The 18,556-nt window shown below is 41.9% G+C and overlaps 1 protein-coding gene across 2 annotated transcripts in view; it reads right to left on the bottom strand.

The window, feature by feature from the left end:
* Window positions 1-18,556, bottom strand: part of FANCG (FA complementation group G) — a 249,449-nt gene that overhangs the window by 37,472 nt on the left and 193,421 nt on the right. For both annotated transcript variants that reach the window (XM_085628171.1, XM_085628180.1), the window contains one exon: window positions 26-187. In XM_085628171.1, the coding sequence (XP_085484297.1) occupies window positions 26-187 (162 nt within the window). The remainder of the gene's footprint in view (window positions 1-25; window positions 188-18,556) is intronic.

The raw sequence follows: 18,556 nt of genomic DNA, 5'->3' as shown, positions 1-18,556 counted from the left end.
TCCCAGATCTATTGCCTGTAAATACCTGGAGACACCTGCAAGCAGAGCTGCAGGTTCATCAGTGCTTCCTTCTCTTTTCTCATCTCCAGAAATTGGGCGCCTCTTCCTAAAAGGGCCAACGCCTTCAAAGTCTCCAAAAGTTTCACATCTCGTGGTGGATCATAGGCAGCTGTCTCAGAGTCTGTACCTACATGATTAAAAAAAAAGAAGACAAGTTATATCTCCAGCTAATAGGAGTACTAACACTACACTGCTTTAAGTTATGTCAGTAGATTTGCAGGCATTAGCAGTATTTCAGAAAAAATAATAAAATGAATGTTAAAAATGTAATTTCTAGTTTTCTCATTTGATTTTTTTTTTATTCGTTAGCCTTTGATTTCTTCGAATTATTTTCATACACTTGCAGTGATGAAATTCCAAAAATGTAAATGAAGTGCAGGTAGAACTGCCTGGAGATGCCTCGTTGTGATTGGTGTGAATGGAAATATGTGATTGGGTAGAACATTGAGTGGGACTGTCTAGGGTTTGTATGGGAGAGCAAGAGAGTCCTATGAGAAGTCAAAGCAGTTAGAAACTTCACAGCAGCACTCCTGAGGTGTTTAACCAAACAATGCTTATTTTTTCTAGTGCATTATACCACAGTTTTACTATTCCCAGGGGCTCTTAGTTACAAGTGTTACTTTCACTCCATGTATCAGCATTGGAAGGGTGACAAACATAGGCCCCACTTCCATTGTTGGAAACACGACGCTGGCGCTCAGAAAGATATAAACACTGGCAACATGTTTGGGACACTGCATAGGCTACTCCGCTTCTGGTTTGACTATTATATTTGATCAAGTCATGCTATACTGCAGGATGAGTGCTGACTCAAGAGTCCTGAAGCCAGCCAGTGTTATGGAGATTCCTCACAAGGAAACTCAGCAGCAATTAACTTGGTGCCCTCACAGGCAGCAATAAGAGGGACAGAGCCCTATAAAGATAAGCCAGAGATCTAGTCAAGGTGCTGCCCTCTCCCCTTAAAGGTGACCCAGCTGGCTGGGCTGGGGTTAGAACCTGTTTGGACGATGGTATTCAGATTAGTGTATAGCCCACAAGTGCCCATCTAGGACTAGGGATCTACCTATAGGTGAGAGCACATTATCCTCAGATGCTAGGGAGAGGCCAATCAGAGCTGGGAAAATAGAATGTAAAACTGTCCAGCTTATGTGTCTGCAAATATGACTAGGGATTATTCTTAGGGCCCTATATGCGACTCATCCCCCTAAAAATGGATTCCCTTTTCACACCACTGAGAAACATTTAGCAGCTATGTTAATAGGCATGAATTGCAGGCATTACTAACAAAACCGAAATGGGTCCATTTTATAGTGCATATTACTGGTTTCTTTAGTTTTGGCCCTGCTTTTTGCTCAATATACCCTAATAACAGTAGTTTTTGGCAGGTAAACACAGTTAAGGATGCCATGATGTAATATACTCCATATATGTTTCTCTACGCTTTGTTACGTCCTCACATTCTATAAATGAGCTTGTGTGTTTGTAACTTGCATGCGCGTGGTTCATGTTACACGCGCATGCTGTCTGATGTTATTTGAAATGAGCATCTCTCGAAGATGCATCCCCGTGCGTTGAAAATCCTTTCTGAACTATGAACGGTATCAGTAGACAGTTGCCGTTCATACTTCAGAGAGGAAGGACGCACTCCAGTGGTGTGTTCATATTTACTTGAATAAACCTTCAAGATCAACTTTCTTCGTGTCTACGTTGGATTATTCATTATTTCTCATAATGATCTACACGTTTCATTTTGGCGACGAGTGCCAAATGAAACGTGCATATCATTATGAGAAAGGATGTTCAACGCACGGGGATGCATCTTCGAGAGATGCTCATTTCAAATAACATCAGACAGCATGCGCGTGTAACATGAACCATGCGCATGCAAGTTACAAACACACAAGGTCATTTATAGAATGTGAGGACGTAACAAAGCGTAGAGAAACATTTAAAGGTGGCATTGTATTCCCCTTCGGCCAATGGGTCTCACAACTCCTCACTCTTCAACTGGTGTATCACCATTTAGATTGCTCAAGAAGAGAGATCCAAATGGAACTCTTTGTCCATCATGGATTAGAACATTGAAGAAGAATGATAATACATGTTTGGCTTGCAAAGACAAACAAAACATGCTTTAAAAAGTAGCAGTTCAACAAGCTATACAAAAGAAAAACTTTGATACCAGAGCTTGTAACTATGCTAATGATTTTATAATTGGAGACTGGGTCATGATTAAGTCTCCTAAGAAAGTCAAGAAGGGTCTTTCGAAACTATCTCTTCCTGTACAAATTGTAAAATTATCTAAAGGTTCGGTGTTTCTTGGTCAGAAAGGTTGGTGGAGTAAGAGAATGTTAAATAAATTAAATCCACACCAAGCAAATTAAATCTTAAAAAAAAAAATGTTCTTCATGATGATTTACATTTTTCATACTTTGGCTCTACCTCATCAGATTCCTCAATGTCATTCAGCAATGATTTTTCAGGAGATTGTACTTCAAGATCATCATTTCCTGTTGAACCTCAAAATGTTGTTATTAATAGTTCTTCTGAACATGGTTCATCAAGACCTATTCGCAATTTTACATTTTCTTCAAGATACAAGGATTTTTATTTTCATTAAATTCAATTTTGTTTTCTTTGTGAAAGGAGAAGGGTGATGTAATATACTCCATATATGTTTCTCTACGCTTTGTTACGTCCTCACATTCTATAAATGAACTCGTGTGTTTGTAACTTGCATGCGCGTGGTTCATGTTACACGCGCATGCTGTCTGATGTTATTTGAAATGAGTATCTCTCGAAGATGCATCCCCGTGCGTTGAACATCCTTTCTGAACTATGAACGGTATCAGTTGACGTTGCCGTTCATACTTCAGAGAGGAAGGACGCACTCCAGTGGTGTGTTCATATTTACTTGAATAAACCTTCTAAATCAACTTTCTTCGTGTCTACGTTGGATTATTCATTATTTCTCATAATGATATGCACGTTTCACATGTGTGCAGAAAAAATATAATATAATAAATACATGATTAACGGTAAGCACAGGTTTTGTGTCGTCATTACCTGGGTAGGTATGCTAGTGTAATTTAAATTTGAAATCAACTGAGAACAGAAAGCAATATTCAGTGGTTTTTGTTTAAAGCTAAAGACATAATAAGACTGAAATCAACACTTTGCAAAAGCCTGCTCCTCACCCATCATGCCCATCACGTATACTGCAGAGCACAGTCTGCCAGGAAATGCGACTTTGAAAGCCAGTTTTAGGAAGTCTCTACGACGACCCCTTGACTGTGTATGATTCCAGCAGAGGCAACTGGGATGTTTACAAATTCAGAGCTGAGGGAAAATGAGGATTACAAGAAAGTACACTTTTCTCCTCTATCAAACCGAATTCTTGTGATATTCCTAAGCGGTAGAATATTGTAAAAACCTTGACCCACATAGAAGCTGAAAGACAGGAACATAAAGAGAACCCAAAGCAAAGAGACTACAAAGGGAAGCCCACCTCACCTGCGAGTCATTATCAGAGCAATGTACCATATTTCTGGTTAAGTTAGTCGCATTGAGTTCCTTCAAGTAGTAAATGAGTCTCTTGTTTTCCATATACGGCACCCCAACCGGATCACTGGGGAAGGTCTACTCACCATAGTGTAAACCATAGCCACAGCACGCACGGAAACTCCTGGAGTAGCGACTGGGGCGTTGCAAAAGCTTGGATCCTCACACTGTGAACCTGGGAAGTAACGTGCTGACCACAAGGCAGACATCTAACTGCAGGAGTGGCCCTTGAGAGCGATTTACAGTGACAGTTCTTGCATTATGACCAATCAGTTCCTAGTGATCTGCCACATTTGATGGATATTGTCATGACAAGGAAACCTCAACTTGGCCCTGAGGAAGACCTCTATGAATGGTCGAAACATGCTGACACGTAATACATGAGTAGCATTGTGGCATTGAATGGACAAATACATTTCCTTACATAACATTATTTCACATTGTGAAAGATAGATTTATTTCTTAAAAAATCTTCGCGATGGCTCATTGGTGACTACACGGATTGTCTCTTTTTTAATACTTTATACAAGACTATTTATTGAAAGAACATGTTTTTTTTTCAGGACATTATTAAGCACTTTTAAAAATGCAGTGTCAGTAAATGTTATACAACTATTCATTGAAAATATATGTCAAACTGAATTAGTGTAGGTCATTCATGCAAGCCTACATAGTGTTCAGTCAGTATTTGTGAAGTCTTGTAACTTATATGTTCACTTATCACACTACTGGTTGTGCTCATTAACAAAAGGAGACATTAATTACATTGATAAATGTTCAGCTACAGTACACTGAAGTTCCTGTGTTGAAAAAGTAAAATAATTGAGATTCATATATGGCCAGTGAGAGGTTGCTGTGTTTCCTTAATGTACAGCACGCCTGCAGCACATAAAGAAATATTTTGCCTTCGTAAGAAGTGGTTGCACAGCGGTAGTTTCAAATCGTGAAATGTTTTGACTCTTTTATGGTCTTTATTTACGGAAATATTAACTATCAAATTTAAGAACTTTAAAATATTTTTTACTAACAGTAGATGCCATCATGATCTGAAAGTCAAAGGCAGAGGCAGCGCTTGAAATAAACTCTACTGACATTGCTGTGTTCCACATGGATTGACACTTGCAGCGATGAAACCGAACAATAATCCCAAGTACCATTAAATACTCCGATTAAAAGAAAGCACTAGCTTAATAGCGCTTAAGTGCTCTCAACATGTTATCATTCAAGAGGCTCCACACTTCCTCTGATATTAAACCTATTGGGATAGAAATGCTTGAATACACCATCCAGTGCATGGGGCAAGTTGAACCATCTCAGCGTGCCAGAGGGAAACCAAAGATAGATGGGCGCTGGACACTGTGTAGAATGGATTCAGATTTCATGTGCTTCGCTTCCCCAAATTCCACCAAGAGTGAAGGCACCTCTACCCCCTGAACTAGGTGGCATATATGAAAATCCTGGTTAAAACTACACTGGCCCCCTTACAAGCCTATATTGCCTTCAGGATCTGCTGCATCATATTTAAGGCTGTCAAACAAACATGCCGCTACTGGAATATACATAGTCTTTCTACCATATTTTTTATATATTCGCTTACATTAATCTTATTTCCAGTCGGTCGCCAAACCTGCCGGCGCCCCGTTGAAGTCCGTAACCATGGACAGTAAGGTACGCAGTCATATTAACCGACCGCAATGTTGAATATTTGGCACTGTTCACAAGGCATTCAGACCACAACGCATGTAACGTACTAACTCCGTACAGAATAACTACGTGCCCTTTTCTACCCAGATGCGATACACATTACAGCGCGCTAATCCTCACGCTAATTTAAGTTCAAGCACAATGTGTCTTCGTTTGTATCAATGAGGAATAATTAGGCACTCTTATCGGTGCATATACGCATCAAAAGTAATAACGCACGTAATGCACTAACAGTATATGGACTAATGGCGTGCCCATTTAACTAGATACATCATAGTGAGTTAATCCTCACGAGAAGAAGACACACCAGTCTCAATTCCAGCATTGGACACCTTCCATATATCCATCCATAAGTGGGAGACATTACATACATCAGATTTACATGAAAGCACCGCATTTACTTTATGCTATTAATGATACCAGTAATTAAAGAACTAGAGACATCAGAGGTGCGCTAATGAATGCAACGTCCTTGTGCCGAACCTACATTCTACAGATTACAATGCACATAGACTTATTTCGGCATTACTCGTTGCACGCGAATGTGAATCGGTAACATCCATCAATTGAATCTGATGCATAATGGACTTAAAGTATTGCCATCTTTATAGTTGTTTAAAGCCTAAGGAGAGATTGCATTATTATTATTTAGTTGTTTTGAACATTTTTATATCTTGTTTGAAGAATTGTGACGGCACAGAGCTAACAATTGGCGAAATGATACATCTACTTCTTCTCATTTCCTTTTTTCCAATTTGACAGGTACTTTTTTGACCTTCATTATGACTAGGTGAATCTAAATGTAATTCACTAAGACTGCAAAATTTGGCAGCCTTCATTTCACTTGGTCCTGAAGAAGGCCCTACCGACCCATCTGGGCAACGTCAAGGGGCTGAAACATGTCGATCCTCACACATGGACACTTCAGCGCGTTAGACTGGTAACATGTCTACTTACGCACACCACTGTTTTTATTTTACCGCTCTAACGAACTGAATAAAGGTACAGTTCAGGTAATACCTGCCCATTTTTAAATTCACCTCACCAGAATTTACACCACTTGAGCACCTCACCATTTTTATAACTGATCACTACTGCAACAACCAGTGGTTTCTCCTCCGGGTGGAGGTTAGCATACAAAAAGATACCCAATGATGATGCTGTCACGTTCCTAAGGCGGTGAATCAAGATATACCACCACACGACCTGAAATGTGAATGAGGGTTTTCTATTGAAAGGCGGTAAAAACGCAGAACCCTGGTTATTCAGGTACAAGTGATCCATTCTCCATTGATTAATTGTCAAACAAACACACCACCCTATCTAGGATCCAAAACAAGACCGCTTGTGATGAATGCAATACACACAACCTTCACCGTGGCTACAACATTTGCCCACAACTCTCTTATACTTAGCATTAATGCCCATCATTTTGTGGAAATATGGATTTTTCTGGTCAGTTATGTCCCCTATCTTGGACCCCAACGGTTCTATTCGCATGTTACAAGTACATGTATGTTCCCTCCAGTTCCAGTTATGAAGACGCAAATACATGTGCGTCCACCGTTAACATGTCCTCTTTCAGACCTGCCATGAATGGGCCGGATATTCCATTCCTAAATACGAAAGGCCACCGCCTTTATATGGTTCACTTATGCCATTTTACAGTCCAGGCAAGTAGGCCCTGATTCTGTCATCAAGCTTTTCTGCTTTCTGCCTCTGAAAGCTCCAGTCTGAACTCGCATCTGTGACCATGAACTTTGTCTCATCCTCTGCGCGGCTCACGATGCCTGACATCAGCTTGCTGCCTGCCAAGAACTGTATTTCACCTTCGAAATTATCTGCTCCGTTCCCTGCCCAACGCATTCCTGTCTAGTAGTTTAAGTAAACATTCTGCCAGCTACCGAGCAGAGGCCCGGCTTCTCTGTCTTTATACAAGTAATTCATAGCCCTATTACCATGGAAGACTTCTGCCCTCGCATCTAGTGTAGACACTTAGACGCTTGTACACGCACTAACAGTCAGTATAGTCAGTATAGAATAAGATTCTACTCTAAAAGACCTCTCTTTTGGATAACATAGTTCTTTAAACATAGGATGTTAGATATGATTTGGGATTAGGTTGACTTGACCCTCCAGACATCTGTCGCCACATGTAGAGCTAAATGTCAAGTCCCCTTCACCCCCTAGCTGCACGTCAATCACACGTCATGCTGCTGTGCGCGCATTTCTGCCAAGTAATTCTGCTGACATTGCGAAATTCTTTCATGGGACCACCCTATTATGACATCACATCTGATGACGTACTTTAGCCACACCCAGTTACACCTACTTTTGCTACGTATGTATGTTTTATCTTCCTTATCAATTGTTACGCCTCTTGCATTTGCTTCACTGTAATGCCTATTGTATAAAAGTGATTAATTATCAATAATGTATGTACTTCACTTCCTGAACCTCCGTGGTGATGGAACCTGGAGTCCACGATTTCGAAATCGTCCATTGGAATAAAGCCCGTTCCTAACCTCTAATACCACGGATTCTGCCTCTTATTTATTGAGCTATTTTTATTATGTTCTGTATCAAATTAAGTCCCGGTAATTAAATTATTTACCACATGAATGGCGCCCGAACAGGGACACTTTCTCATCTCACGCGCCGGCGGTGCGTTGCAGGCCCGGTCTCCTGCCACAGCTGGACGGACAACAACGCGTACCAGCAGGATTTCCTGTATCTCCCTCCGGTCAAGCGGGGGCGACTGAGGCTGCGATCAACACCCAGACGAGGCGGTGAGAAGTGCGAAGTATCCCGACCAGAGCCTAGCTGAGAGAGCAAGATCCGAGGTATACGGAGGCCCACCAGGTTTCCGATGTCCCGACGTGTCCGAAGTTTTCGAGTCGAGTCCAGTCCGGTCCAGTTCAGTTCAGTTCCGTTCCGAGGCCTTCCGTTCCGAGCTACCCGGTGAGTACCATTACTGGGGAGGCGTTCTGGCGTGCACATAAGTTGTGCCGATCCAGACGGGTTTGGGTACACAAATCCGGTCTGCACTGTTTTAGCAGTGTATCTGTACTGTTTAGCAGTATATCTAGTATATCAAGTATATAAATTCAGAAAACTCCGTTAATGTCGAGAATTATGTTTTGTGATTAAGTTTTCTTAGATCATCATCTTCATTGATGCCCATTTAAAAATGTTAAATGTTAAATGTATTAATACGTCCTGCATATTGTGGTGTGAATGAATGTTCATTATCGTGGTTTATTGTATTAAGTTTGTTCAAGACCAAGTATCAGACCAGTTCTCAATATGCCGCTCTTTTCGAAACTAAGACAGATCACAACTAGAAAAGGGGTACTCGAAGAAGCTGTTCCCATCCCTCCTAGGGACACTCCAGGGTATTTCATGTATCATAAACACGGCTTAGACGCTATATTATTTCTTGACCTATGGGTAGACTACACTAAGGAATTACCAGAAAGTCAGAGGTGGCCCGCAACTGGGACCTGGGATGCAGATTGCATCGTTAAAGTAGAGGAAGAGTTATGGAAAAGGAAAGCCAGACAGTCACAGAAAGACGCCATTGAATTATGGCGTAAAGAAACGTATAGACGAACAGAAAAAGCACGTAGACAGGAAGAGAAGAGTAAAGAGAATTCAAATAAAGTTCGAGAAAATCTATTAATTGAAGAAGGTACACGAGTGAAATCAGAACAAGTAGACAGACAAAGAAATGCCCTTATGAAGGGTATGTATCCCCTTCTGGCCGAGGGATTACCTAAGGCTACTCCGGGGATACCAAAAGACTTGCCACCCCCATTATTTCCAATAAAAGTACATCCTAAGGGGCATCCTAGAACCGCAGAAGATGTTTTTCTTTCCTCATATTTAGATGACGCAGCTCCCGAGTATGCTAACCCCGCCCCACATAGACCGTCGGCCGGGGAGGTTCAACGCCAAGATCCTGTATCTGTATCTCTACAACAACAAAACCTGACACAAAATCCGGCAAGCACGTCCGTTTCCACATCTGTTCCTACAGCTACTTCTATAACTGTGTCCACACCTATAGTTGCTGTATCGCGTTCTACGAATCCTTTCACGCCCGATACTCCAGACGGGGCTACTGGAGGTGCTACCAACATTTTTTCTACGCCACCCAGAGTAAATAAACTTACTTTTCAAGAGTCAGCACATCCACGTACCCCCAAACTCATAAATGCCCGCACGCTTAAGGAACTTCTAGTAGATTGTAGATATGACCCCGTGCCCGGCAAAGAGGACGAAATGATCATGGCATCATTACGTATCAGACGAGCCGCGGTGTATTTAGGGAAGTTACCAGGAATGACTGTGCATCTAGACAATGTATATCATTATGTCCAAACAGGGCGAGATTCTGAAAGTATTAACAGAGCTATGGAATACCAGAAAGTGGAGGTACAGGGGGAACTGCTACGTTTCCTCATAAATTGTGTGATCAGAAATCAAGACCGACCGGGGGTAGATCCGGAAATAATGCAAACTCTTACCAGATGGAGCCAGAATATATCAGAAGGGAGACATGATAGGCAAAAATGTATAATAGCCATGTGCAGAAAGATCCGTAAAGAAATAGAACGCCTACACGAAGAGAGATTAGCGGTAGACCAGTTTGAACAAAACGAGGAGGAAGAAGGATCAGGACCGTCCACAGGACAGTCTGAAACCATAGCCTATGTAGGTAAAGGAGGATCTTGTAATAGTACTAGATGTTTTACTAACCCGATACGTCCGATATGTCCAGATAATAACAGGAATTTCCAAACACCTATAATAAATATGAGGTCCCCCGAGCATTCGTTCCAAGCCGCTGACAAATTACTGCGAGAACGCAGGGGTTATCATTTACTCGATTCTATGGATGAACAAGAATTAGCCAGGTCAGCCGTTCATTGGGTTGACAGTCCCGGAAAATATGGTGATGATACAGTAGCACACACATTCTTGAACCTCACCCCAGATGAACAGCGTTTAGCTGGGATTTATATGATTCAACATCTTCTTATACTATACAAAAGCCAACATTCAGATCCTGGTCCCTTACCTGATATATTGACTGAATTACTCACGAATAGATGGAGAGGCTCAGGTACTAAGTTAATTAAGGAAATACTAGAATCCAGAAAGCAGTACATTCTTTTTGTATGTCCAGAACATGTTTCACTGCCCATCAAGGAAAGACCGATGTATTACATGGACAGACAGAATCCCTTACGAGAAGTGCACCCAATAAAGGGCGAGGACAATCAGTTTAAACGTGTATATGTATATACGCCCATATCGAAAATAGAATTGTTAGAAATGAAGAAAGTGGTACCCAGTCATGACAAAGACCCAGCGGGTTTCCACCGAGAAATTAAAGACATGTTACTCATGGGAGAGTATACCTATCCCGACATTATGACAATATTAAAGGTATTAATGCCTGCTGGCATTTATGAAAAACTCAAGGAAAAAGAGTGGGAGGTAGGAGACCAAAAGATAGATTGGACAGCATTAGAAAATGAAGAAAAGGCCCGAGGTCCAGGTTCGGGGCTTGGGGACAAAACTAAAGCACTACCAGGTCTACTAGTACAGGTACTGCCACGTTTATTAACTACGAAAAAGGAAGACTGGGGTGCAATCACAGCCTGTAAACAAAAGCAAGATGAAGACACTAGTGATTTCTATGCCCGATTCGAAAAATGTTTTGGTATAAATAGTGGTATAAAAGCAAGTAGCGAGTCATACCCACATCTGTTTGTGACAAAATTAGTTGAAAATTCCTTGCCCCAAGTGAAGAATAGAGTATTAAAATTCGAGAGTACCTGGCAAGGTAATACGCCATCACAAATGTTACAAATGTTACAGTATCATTACAATAGAATTAGAGAAGAACAAGAACATGAACAAAGACGCATGAAAGACACAAAGATGAAAATGCTAGTCTCCCAGACAGTTCCAGCTGAAGGTCATAAAAAGGGTACGATACAGTCCGGTGATTCAGCAGGACCTGTAAAAGGGACATGCAACTATTGTAAACAACCAGGTCATTACATACACGACTGCCCAGTCCTGAAGCGTAATATCGCCATAGGTATTACAAAAGAAAGACCACGGCCACCTAGACAGGATCAGAATGAACAAGGAGCACCGCAGCATGCACAGGCCATGCCAGCTCCACAACAGTCTATACAGTTTGTGCCAGCCGCACCAGCGCTGCCGGCTGCTGCCACACAAACCACGACACGACAGCTGTACCAGACCGCACAGTATGACTATCCTGATTATCAACGATACGCATGAACCAGCCTAGAGAGGGAAGTTGACTTACCCCTTATCGAGGTCCCTGTAGACCAAGAAGGACCTTATGTACATAGTGAATTATTAGGCCAAGATAGAAAATTTTTACTTGATACAGGGGCAAGTCGAACAACTATAAAACGTAGTGAAGTTCCAGGGGCACCCCTCTCAGGCTCACAGAATATTTCCCTTGGTTTTTCAGGAAAACCTATTGTTAATGAAGTATCACAGCCTCTTCCACTTACGATAGGACCCTTGACCAGAACTACAGATTTATTACTTACTAAATCATGTCCAGAAAACTTGTTAGGTATAAAAACACTGAAAGCTCTAGGAGCTATAATATGTTGTTCTCCGGAAGGAGTAAGATTGTTTTTACGTGATTTCAAAGGTCACTATGTGTCTCGAGATATGGATTCCCGGCTGCAGACTTTACCCACACATTTATGGGCACAAGGCCCTACAGATGTTGGTTGCATGAATATTACACCATATCGAGTCACACTAAAGGCAGGAGTGGTACTACCACGAATGCGACAATATAAGTTACCCCCAGATGCTGTAATGGCTTTACTGCAAATCATTGACGAGCTTATTGGCCAAGGAGTGGTTGTGGAGACCGACTCCAATATATGTAATTCACCGATAATTCCGATTCTTAAACGAACTGATCCAAAGGCTCCCCCAGTATATCGATTGGTTATTGATCTGCGCGAATTAAATAAATGTATTGTACCACAATACCCCGTAGTTCCAGACATCTCTTCATTACTGACAGCCATTGATTCCGAAGCAACATTCTTTACTGTAATTGATCTCAAGAATGCCTTTTTCAGCGTCCCAATAGATCCAGAAAGTCAATACTTGTTCGGATTCAGTTTAAATGGACGTAGCTTTAAATTCACACGCGCACCTCAAGGATTTACAGAAAGCCCCAGCATCTATAGCCAAGCACTGAAACGAGAACTTGACAGTATACACATGCCAGTCAACACTGCTCTGCTTCAATATGTCGATGATCTGCTGATCACCGCCCGAAGCGAACCTGAATGTGAAAAAGCATCACTGACGGTTTTACAAGTTCTAGCCGCAAAGGGACACAAGGTGTCCCCTTCTAAGCTGCAATTCTGTGTCCAGCGAGTTATTTACCTTGGTCACTCGCTGTCCAAGGAGGGAAGGCAGCTTACACCAGATCGCATCCAGCTAATTGCAAATATGCCAATACCCAAGACACAAAAGGAGGTGCGGGCTTTTATAGGCCTCACTTCATATTGTAGGCAGTGGATCCCTCAGTATGCATTTCTAGCAAAACCACTCATTCAATTAACAACACAGGAGGCAGCCACATCGACTGTCCTCCCTTGGACTCAGGAACACACACTAGCTTTTGAAAGCTTAAAGAAAGCTCTATGCCAAGCACCTGTTTTAGCAACACCATGTTACAGAAAACATTTTACACTCTTTGTTACAGAACGAGAAGGTACTGCCTTGTCAGTACTCACACAGGAACAAGCAGGATCACACAAACCGTGTGCTTATTTTTCTAGTACATTAGATCCCGTAGCTCAGGCTCTGCCTGCGTGCCTGAAATCAGTGGCAGCGACAGCTTTAGCAATCAGACAAAGCGATGCCATAGTGTTAGGACATCCATTGACAGTACAAGTACCACATGCAGTAGAGGTTCTTGTGAATCGAACGCAAACACAACACTTGACTATAGCGCGACTTACAGGTTACGAATTAACATTGTTTCAGCCACATATAGAAATCAGACGTTGTAACACATTGAATCCTGCCACACTTTTACCTGTAAACGGTACAGACCCATTAGCTCATGACTGTATTGAAGTTATTACAATAACGACGAAACCCAGACAAGACTTGACAGATGTCCCATTGTCAGATCCAGACCTGACGTTGTATGTAGATGGTTCATGTATGAGAACAGGTACAGGAGAGTTAGTGGCCGCTTATGCAGTCACAACAGACACTGAAATTATTGAAACAAAGTGTATAAATACCTTGTCCGCTCAAGCAGCAGAGCTCATCGCTCTGACACAAGCCTGTATTCAAGCCACAAATAAAAGAGTCAACATATACACTGATTCACGTTATGCATTCGGAGTTGTACATGACTTCGGCGTGCTGTGGCGAGAGAGAGGTTATTTAACTTCTCACGGTGCCCACATTCAGCACGGATCCCTTATTCATGCCTTATTAGATGCAATACATTTACCCACTGCAATATCGATTATGAAATGCAAAGCTCATACGAAAGTTACTGATATCATTTCTCAAGGCAATGATCTAGCTGACAGAACAGCTAAACAGACTGCTCAAACTCAAACCTCCGACATGACAAAGACAATAGTCCAGACACCAACACATTGCATGATGGTTAAGGATCCCGCTCTTGATGTAATGGACATACAGACACATGCTACTCCAGACGAAATAAGGAAATGGACTGAATTAGGAGGGATCCAAACGGATCAAGGATGGATGACGAAGGAAAAATCTGTGTGGTTCCTTCCTGATTCAATGGTCCAAGTCATTATTAACACTGTCCATAGTCCAGCACATCTAGGAGAAAAAGCTATGCTAGACAGCATTCAACACATTTGGTTCAACAAACATTTACGAGCAGCAGCCAAACAAAAAGTTCGTACCTGTATGATCTGTTGTCAGTTCAACCCAGGAAAAAGCATTCCCGTAGAGCAGGGTGGATTTCAGCCTCCTGATCACCCTTTTGAAATTCTCCAGATGGATAATATCCAGATGGAACGATGTCGAGGATTCAAATATGTTCTCGTAGTTGTCTGTGCTCTTTCCCGTTGGACAGAGGCATACCCGGTTTCAGATTACACTGCCCCGACTACTGCCAAACAGTTAGTTCGAGAATTCTTCCCACGATACGGTTTACCACGTGCTGTCTACTCAGATAACGGCCAGCCGTTCTCATCCGAACTAATGAAACACGTTTCACTTTTGTTAGGTTATCAGTGGAAATTCCACTGTGTCTGACACCCCGAGGCAGCAGGTCTCGTGGAAAGACATAATCAGACCCTGAAAATTAGATTGTCCAAAATATGCAGGGAGAAAGGTGTCGACTGGGTAGTAGCATTACCAGTTGCACTCTTTTACATGAGAATGGTAGCACACTCTCGAACAGGGCTATCCCCGTATGAGGTGATCTTTGGCAGACCACCAAATATGTGGGGGACGCCTATACCACGTAAAATAACTGATATTGACTGTAATATGCTGACAGATTATTTGGCTTCCTTGATGTCTGCACTACAATCTTGTCGTTCACAGGTAGCTGCAGCTTTTCCTGACAACACTGAGGTGAAACCCCACGACGTAATTCCGGGGGATCTCGTTTTAGTGAGGAACTTTGATCGAAAGACTCAGCTGGATCCTAGGTGGAGGTCGCCGCAATTGGTCTTGCTCACCACAAGGACAGCCGTGAAGATCGAAGGCAGAAAAGGCTGGGTACATTCAAGTCATATCAAGAAATTTTATGGACTACCATCGGATGTGAAAACCACACCTTGCGTGTCTTCACCCATTGACTCAAAACTTCCTTTGGTTGACTCGAGTAGTCACGAACAATATAAACTAAAACTTAGATCTAACCAGTCGGACAATTTGATTGTTTAAGTCCTCTCCAAGGTGAAGCGGTTGAATTTGTCTCTGACATGTATCCCTTAGATCTGAATAGAGAAAGAACCCGAAAAATGTTGAAACGACATGCATACTGTAAATCACTGCGTAGTCATTGCACAGTGACGTTATTGATTTTGCTTTTCCTAAGTCTTTTAATAATTACTGCAAGTATATTGTTGCACATATGTTATCCTATTTTTAGACATGTTTATAATGTTACTGCTGAACATTCTTTTAGTGAATTACCTCCGCATGAATTGTCATACAGATTTGCGCTGCGCAATAACACTTTTATTAGTATGTTACATCATTCCCATCAGGTTAGCAATGCTACAAATTGTTGGATATGTGGCCGACTCCCTCCCTATCAGAACTATAAAGGAATTCTACCTCTTTTTCTATACCCGTTCACACACAACGGCTCCTGTGGAGCATGGTTTAGTTTACTTAATTCCCAAGATTCGAACTCCGCAGTTTATCAAGACAACGGGGTATGGGGAAATCTGAACTTAGTTTTACTTAAAGTCTGCCACCCCAACAAGGAGGGACTTCCCAAAAGAACAGGAACTGATCTAGAAAATGAAGTATATGGATTAGGTAATTTTACGCTTAATCTCCTGATCTTGAATGTCGAATCCGAAGCTAATCCAAGTTTGCCCGCCATGTCAGTATTTCCAGTAAAAGGTGAATTATGTGTAAGAAAGAATGGTTCCATACATATGGGCCATAGTAGATGCACCATTGTAATAGAATTCAGTGATCAAGGCAGGTCGACATTTAGAGCTTCCCGCCATTCCTATTTTATATGTGGTCAGACGGCATATGTACGTTTGCCTCTAGATTGGGATGGTACCTGCTACATTGGATTCCTTTTGCCACCTGTTTTTCTAGCTCCTCCTGATTATCACAGAAATACTCATTTAGTACACAATAGAGAAAGGAGAGATCTCCCAATAGTCGATTACACTGAAACAGCATGGGAAAAATACACCGATTTTAATAAAGGTCTCTTTCCCTATATAGGTACCGTTACGAATAGTAAGCTGATACGTAGATTAACTAGAACCCTTGAAGCAGTAGTGAACGAAACTATTTCCGCCTTAGGCAATTTAACAGAAGAGCAGTCTGCTATGCGGATTGTTGTACTTCAAAATCGTCTTGTCCTTGACGTCATCCTGGCCGATAGGGGCGGAGCTTGTAGGGTCATCGGATCAAGCTGTTGCGTATTCATACCAGAAAATTCGCCATCTGTATATAAAGCTATAACGCGCCTTCATAAGATTGTGAGCCAGATACACCAGAATCCAGGCACTTGGACTTGGTCCGGGTGGTTTTGGAGCGTGTTATCAGCCTGGGGATGGAGAGTCCTATCCTTCCTAGGTATTGGCCTTCTCATACTATTCAGTTGCTGCTTATGCCTACAATGTGGACCAGCGATTTGTGGTCTGTGTGCCACATCGTGTATTCCACATCAAGATTTTCGTTCAAGATCCCGGAAGAAGAAAGAAGAACAAATGATGTTATATGAACAGATCAATGGATTGATGAAGATTGATATCTCTTGACGGGCAAGTAGGGGACAAGGAGGGAATGTGGAAATATGGATTTTTCTGGTCAGTTATGTCCCCTATCTTGGACCCCAACGGTTCTATTCGCATGTTACAAGTACATGTATGTTCCCTCCAGTTCCAGTTATGAAGACGCAAATACATGTGCGTCCACCGTTAACATGTCCTCTTTCAGACCTGCCATGAATGGGCCGGATATTCCATTCCTAAATACGAAAGGCCACCGCCTTTATATGGTTCACTTATGCCATTTTACAGTCCAGGCAAGTAGGCCCTGATTCTGTCATCAAGCTTTTCTGCTTTCTGCCTCTGAAAGCTCCAGTCTGAACTCGCATCTGTGACCATGAACTTTGTCTCATCCTCTGCGCGGCTCACGATGCCTGACATCAGCTTGCTGCCTGCCAAGAACTGTATTTCACCTTCGAAATTATCTGCTCCGTTCCCTGCCCAATGCATTCCTGTCTAGTAGTTTAAGTAAACATTCTGCCAGCTACCGAGCAGAGGCCCGGCTTCTCTGTCTTTATACAAGTAATTCATAGCCCTATTACCATGGAAGACTTCTGCCCTCGCATCTAGTGTAGACACTTAGACGCTTGTACACGCACTAACAGTCAGTATAGTCAGTATAGAGTAAGATTCTACTCTAAAAGACCTCTCTTTTGGATAACATAGTTCTTTAAACATAGGATGTTAGATATGATTTGGGATTAGGTTGACTTGACCCTCCAGACATCTGTCGCCACATGTAGAGCTAAATGTCAAGTCCCCTTCACCCCCTAGCTGCACGTCAATCACACGTCATGCTGCTGTGCGCGCATTTCTGCCAAGTATTTCTGCTGACATTGCGAAATTCTTTCATGGGACCACCCTATTATGACATCACATCTGATGACGTACTTTAGCCACACCCAGTTACACCTACTTTTGCTACGTATGTATGTTTTATCTTCCTTATCAATTGTTACGCCTCTTGCATTTGCTTCACTGTAATGCCTATTGTATAAAAGTGATTAATTATCAATAATGTATGTACTTCACTTCCTGAACCTCCGTGGTGATGGAACCTGGAGTCCACGATTTCGAAATCGTCCATTGGAATAAAGCCCGTTCCTAACCTCTAATACCACGGATTCTGCCTCTTATTTATTGAGCTATTTTTATTATGTTCTGTATCAAATTAAGTCCCGGTAATTAAATTATTTACCACAATTTCAGGAAGTCGCTAAAGACACACCTCTTCCATCTCTGCTTGATCTAATCATAACTTCCAATTTTCAACTGAATGCGTCCTCTCCTCTCTACCACTTCCTCTTCCATCAGGATCTACTCAATGATGATTCTTCCAGGTATACAGCTCTACTTGTGATTGATCTCGCCTTCGATTTTGCATGCATTCCTCTTTTATTTGTATATAGGGTATATAGGTTATCTTTTAATTGTAAAGCGCCTAAATGCCCTTAATGCTAATAAAATGATTCAGGCCCCAAGGTATAAAGGTATTTTCTAGCTTTGCGAAAGAACTAGACAGCGCTTAGACACACAATGGTTATTTTGGTTAAGTATATTGTCAAGAAAAAGGGCCTCTACAATAAAGTAGGACAAAGTTACCTGTTTTGTGACATGATTACCCTTCTAGTCTGTAGACTCTTTCAAACGATCAACTTCTGGGTGTC

Source organism: Triturus cristatus, chromosome 2_1 (genome assembly GCF_964204655.1).
Source record: "Triturus cristatus chromosome 2_1, aTriCri1.1, whole genome shotgun sequence".
Taxonomy (NCBI): Eukaryota; Metazoa; Chordata; class Amphibia; order Caudata; family Salamandridae; genus Triturus; species Triturus cristatus.
The sequence above is the reverse complement of the archived record's forward strand: the minus strand, read 5'-3'. Positions and strand labels throughout refer to the sequence as shown.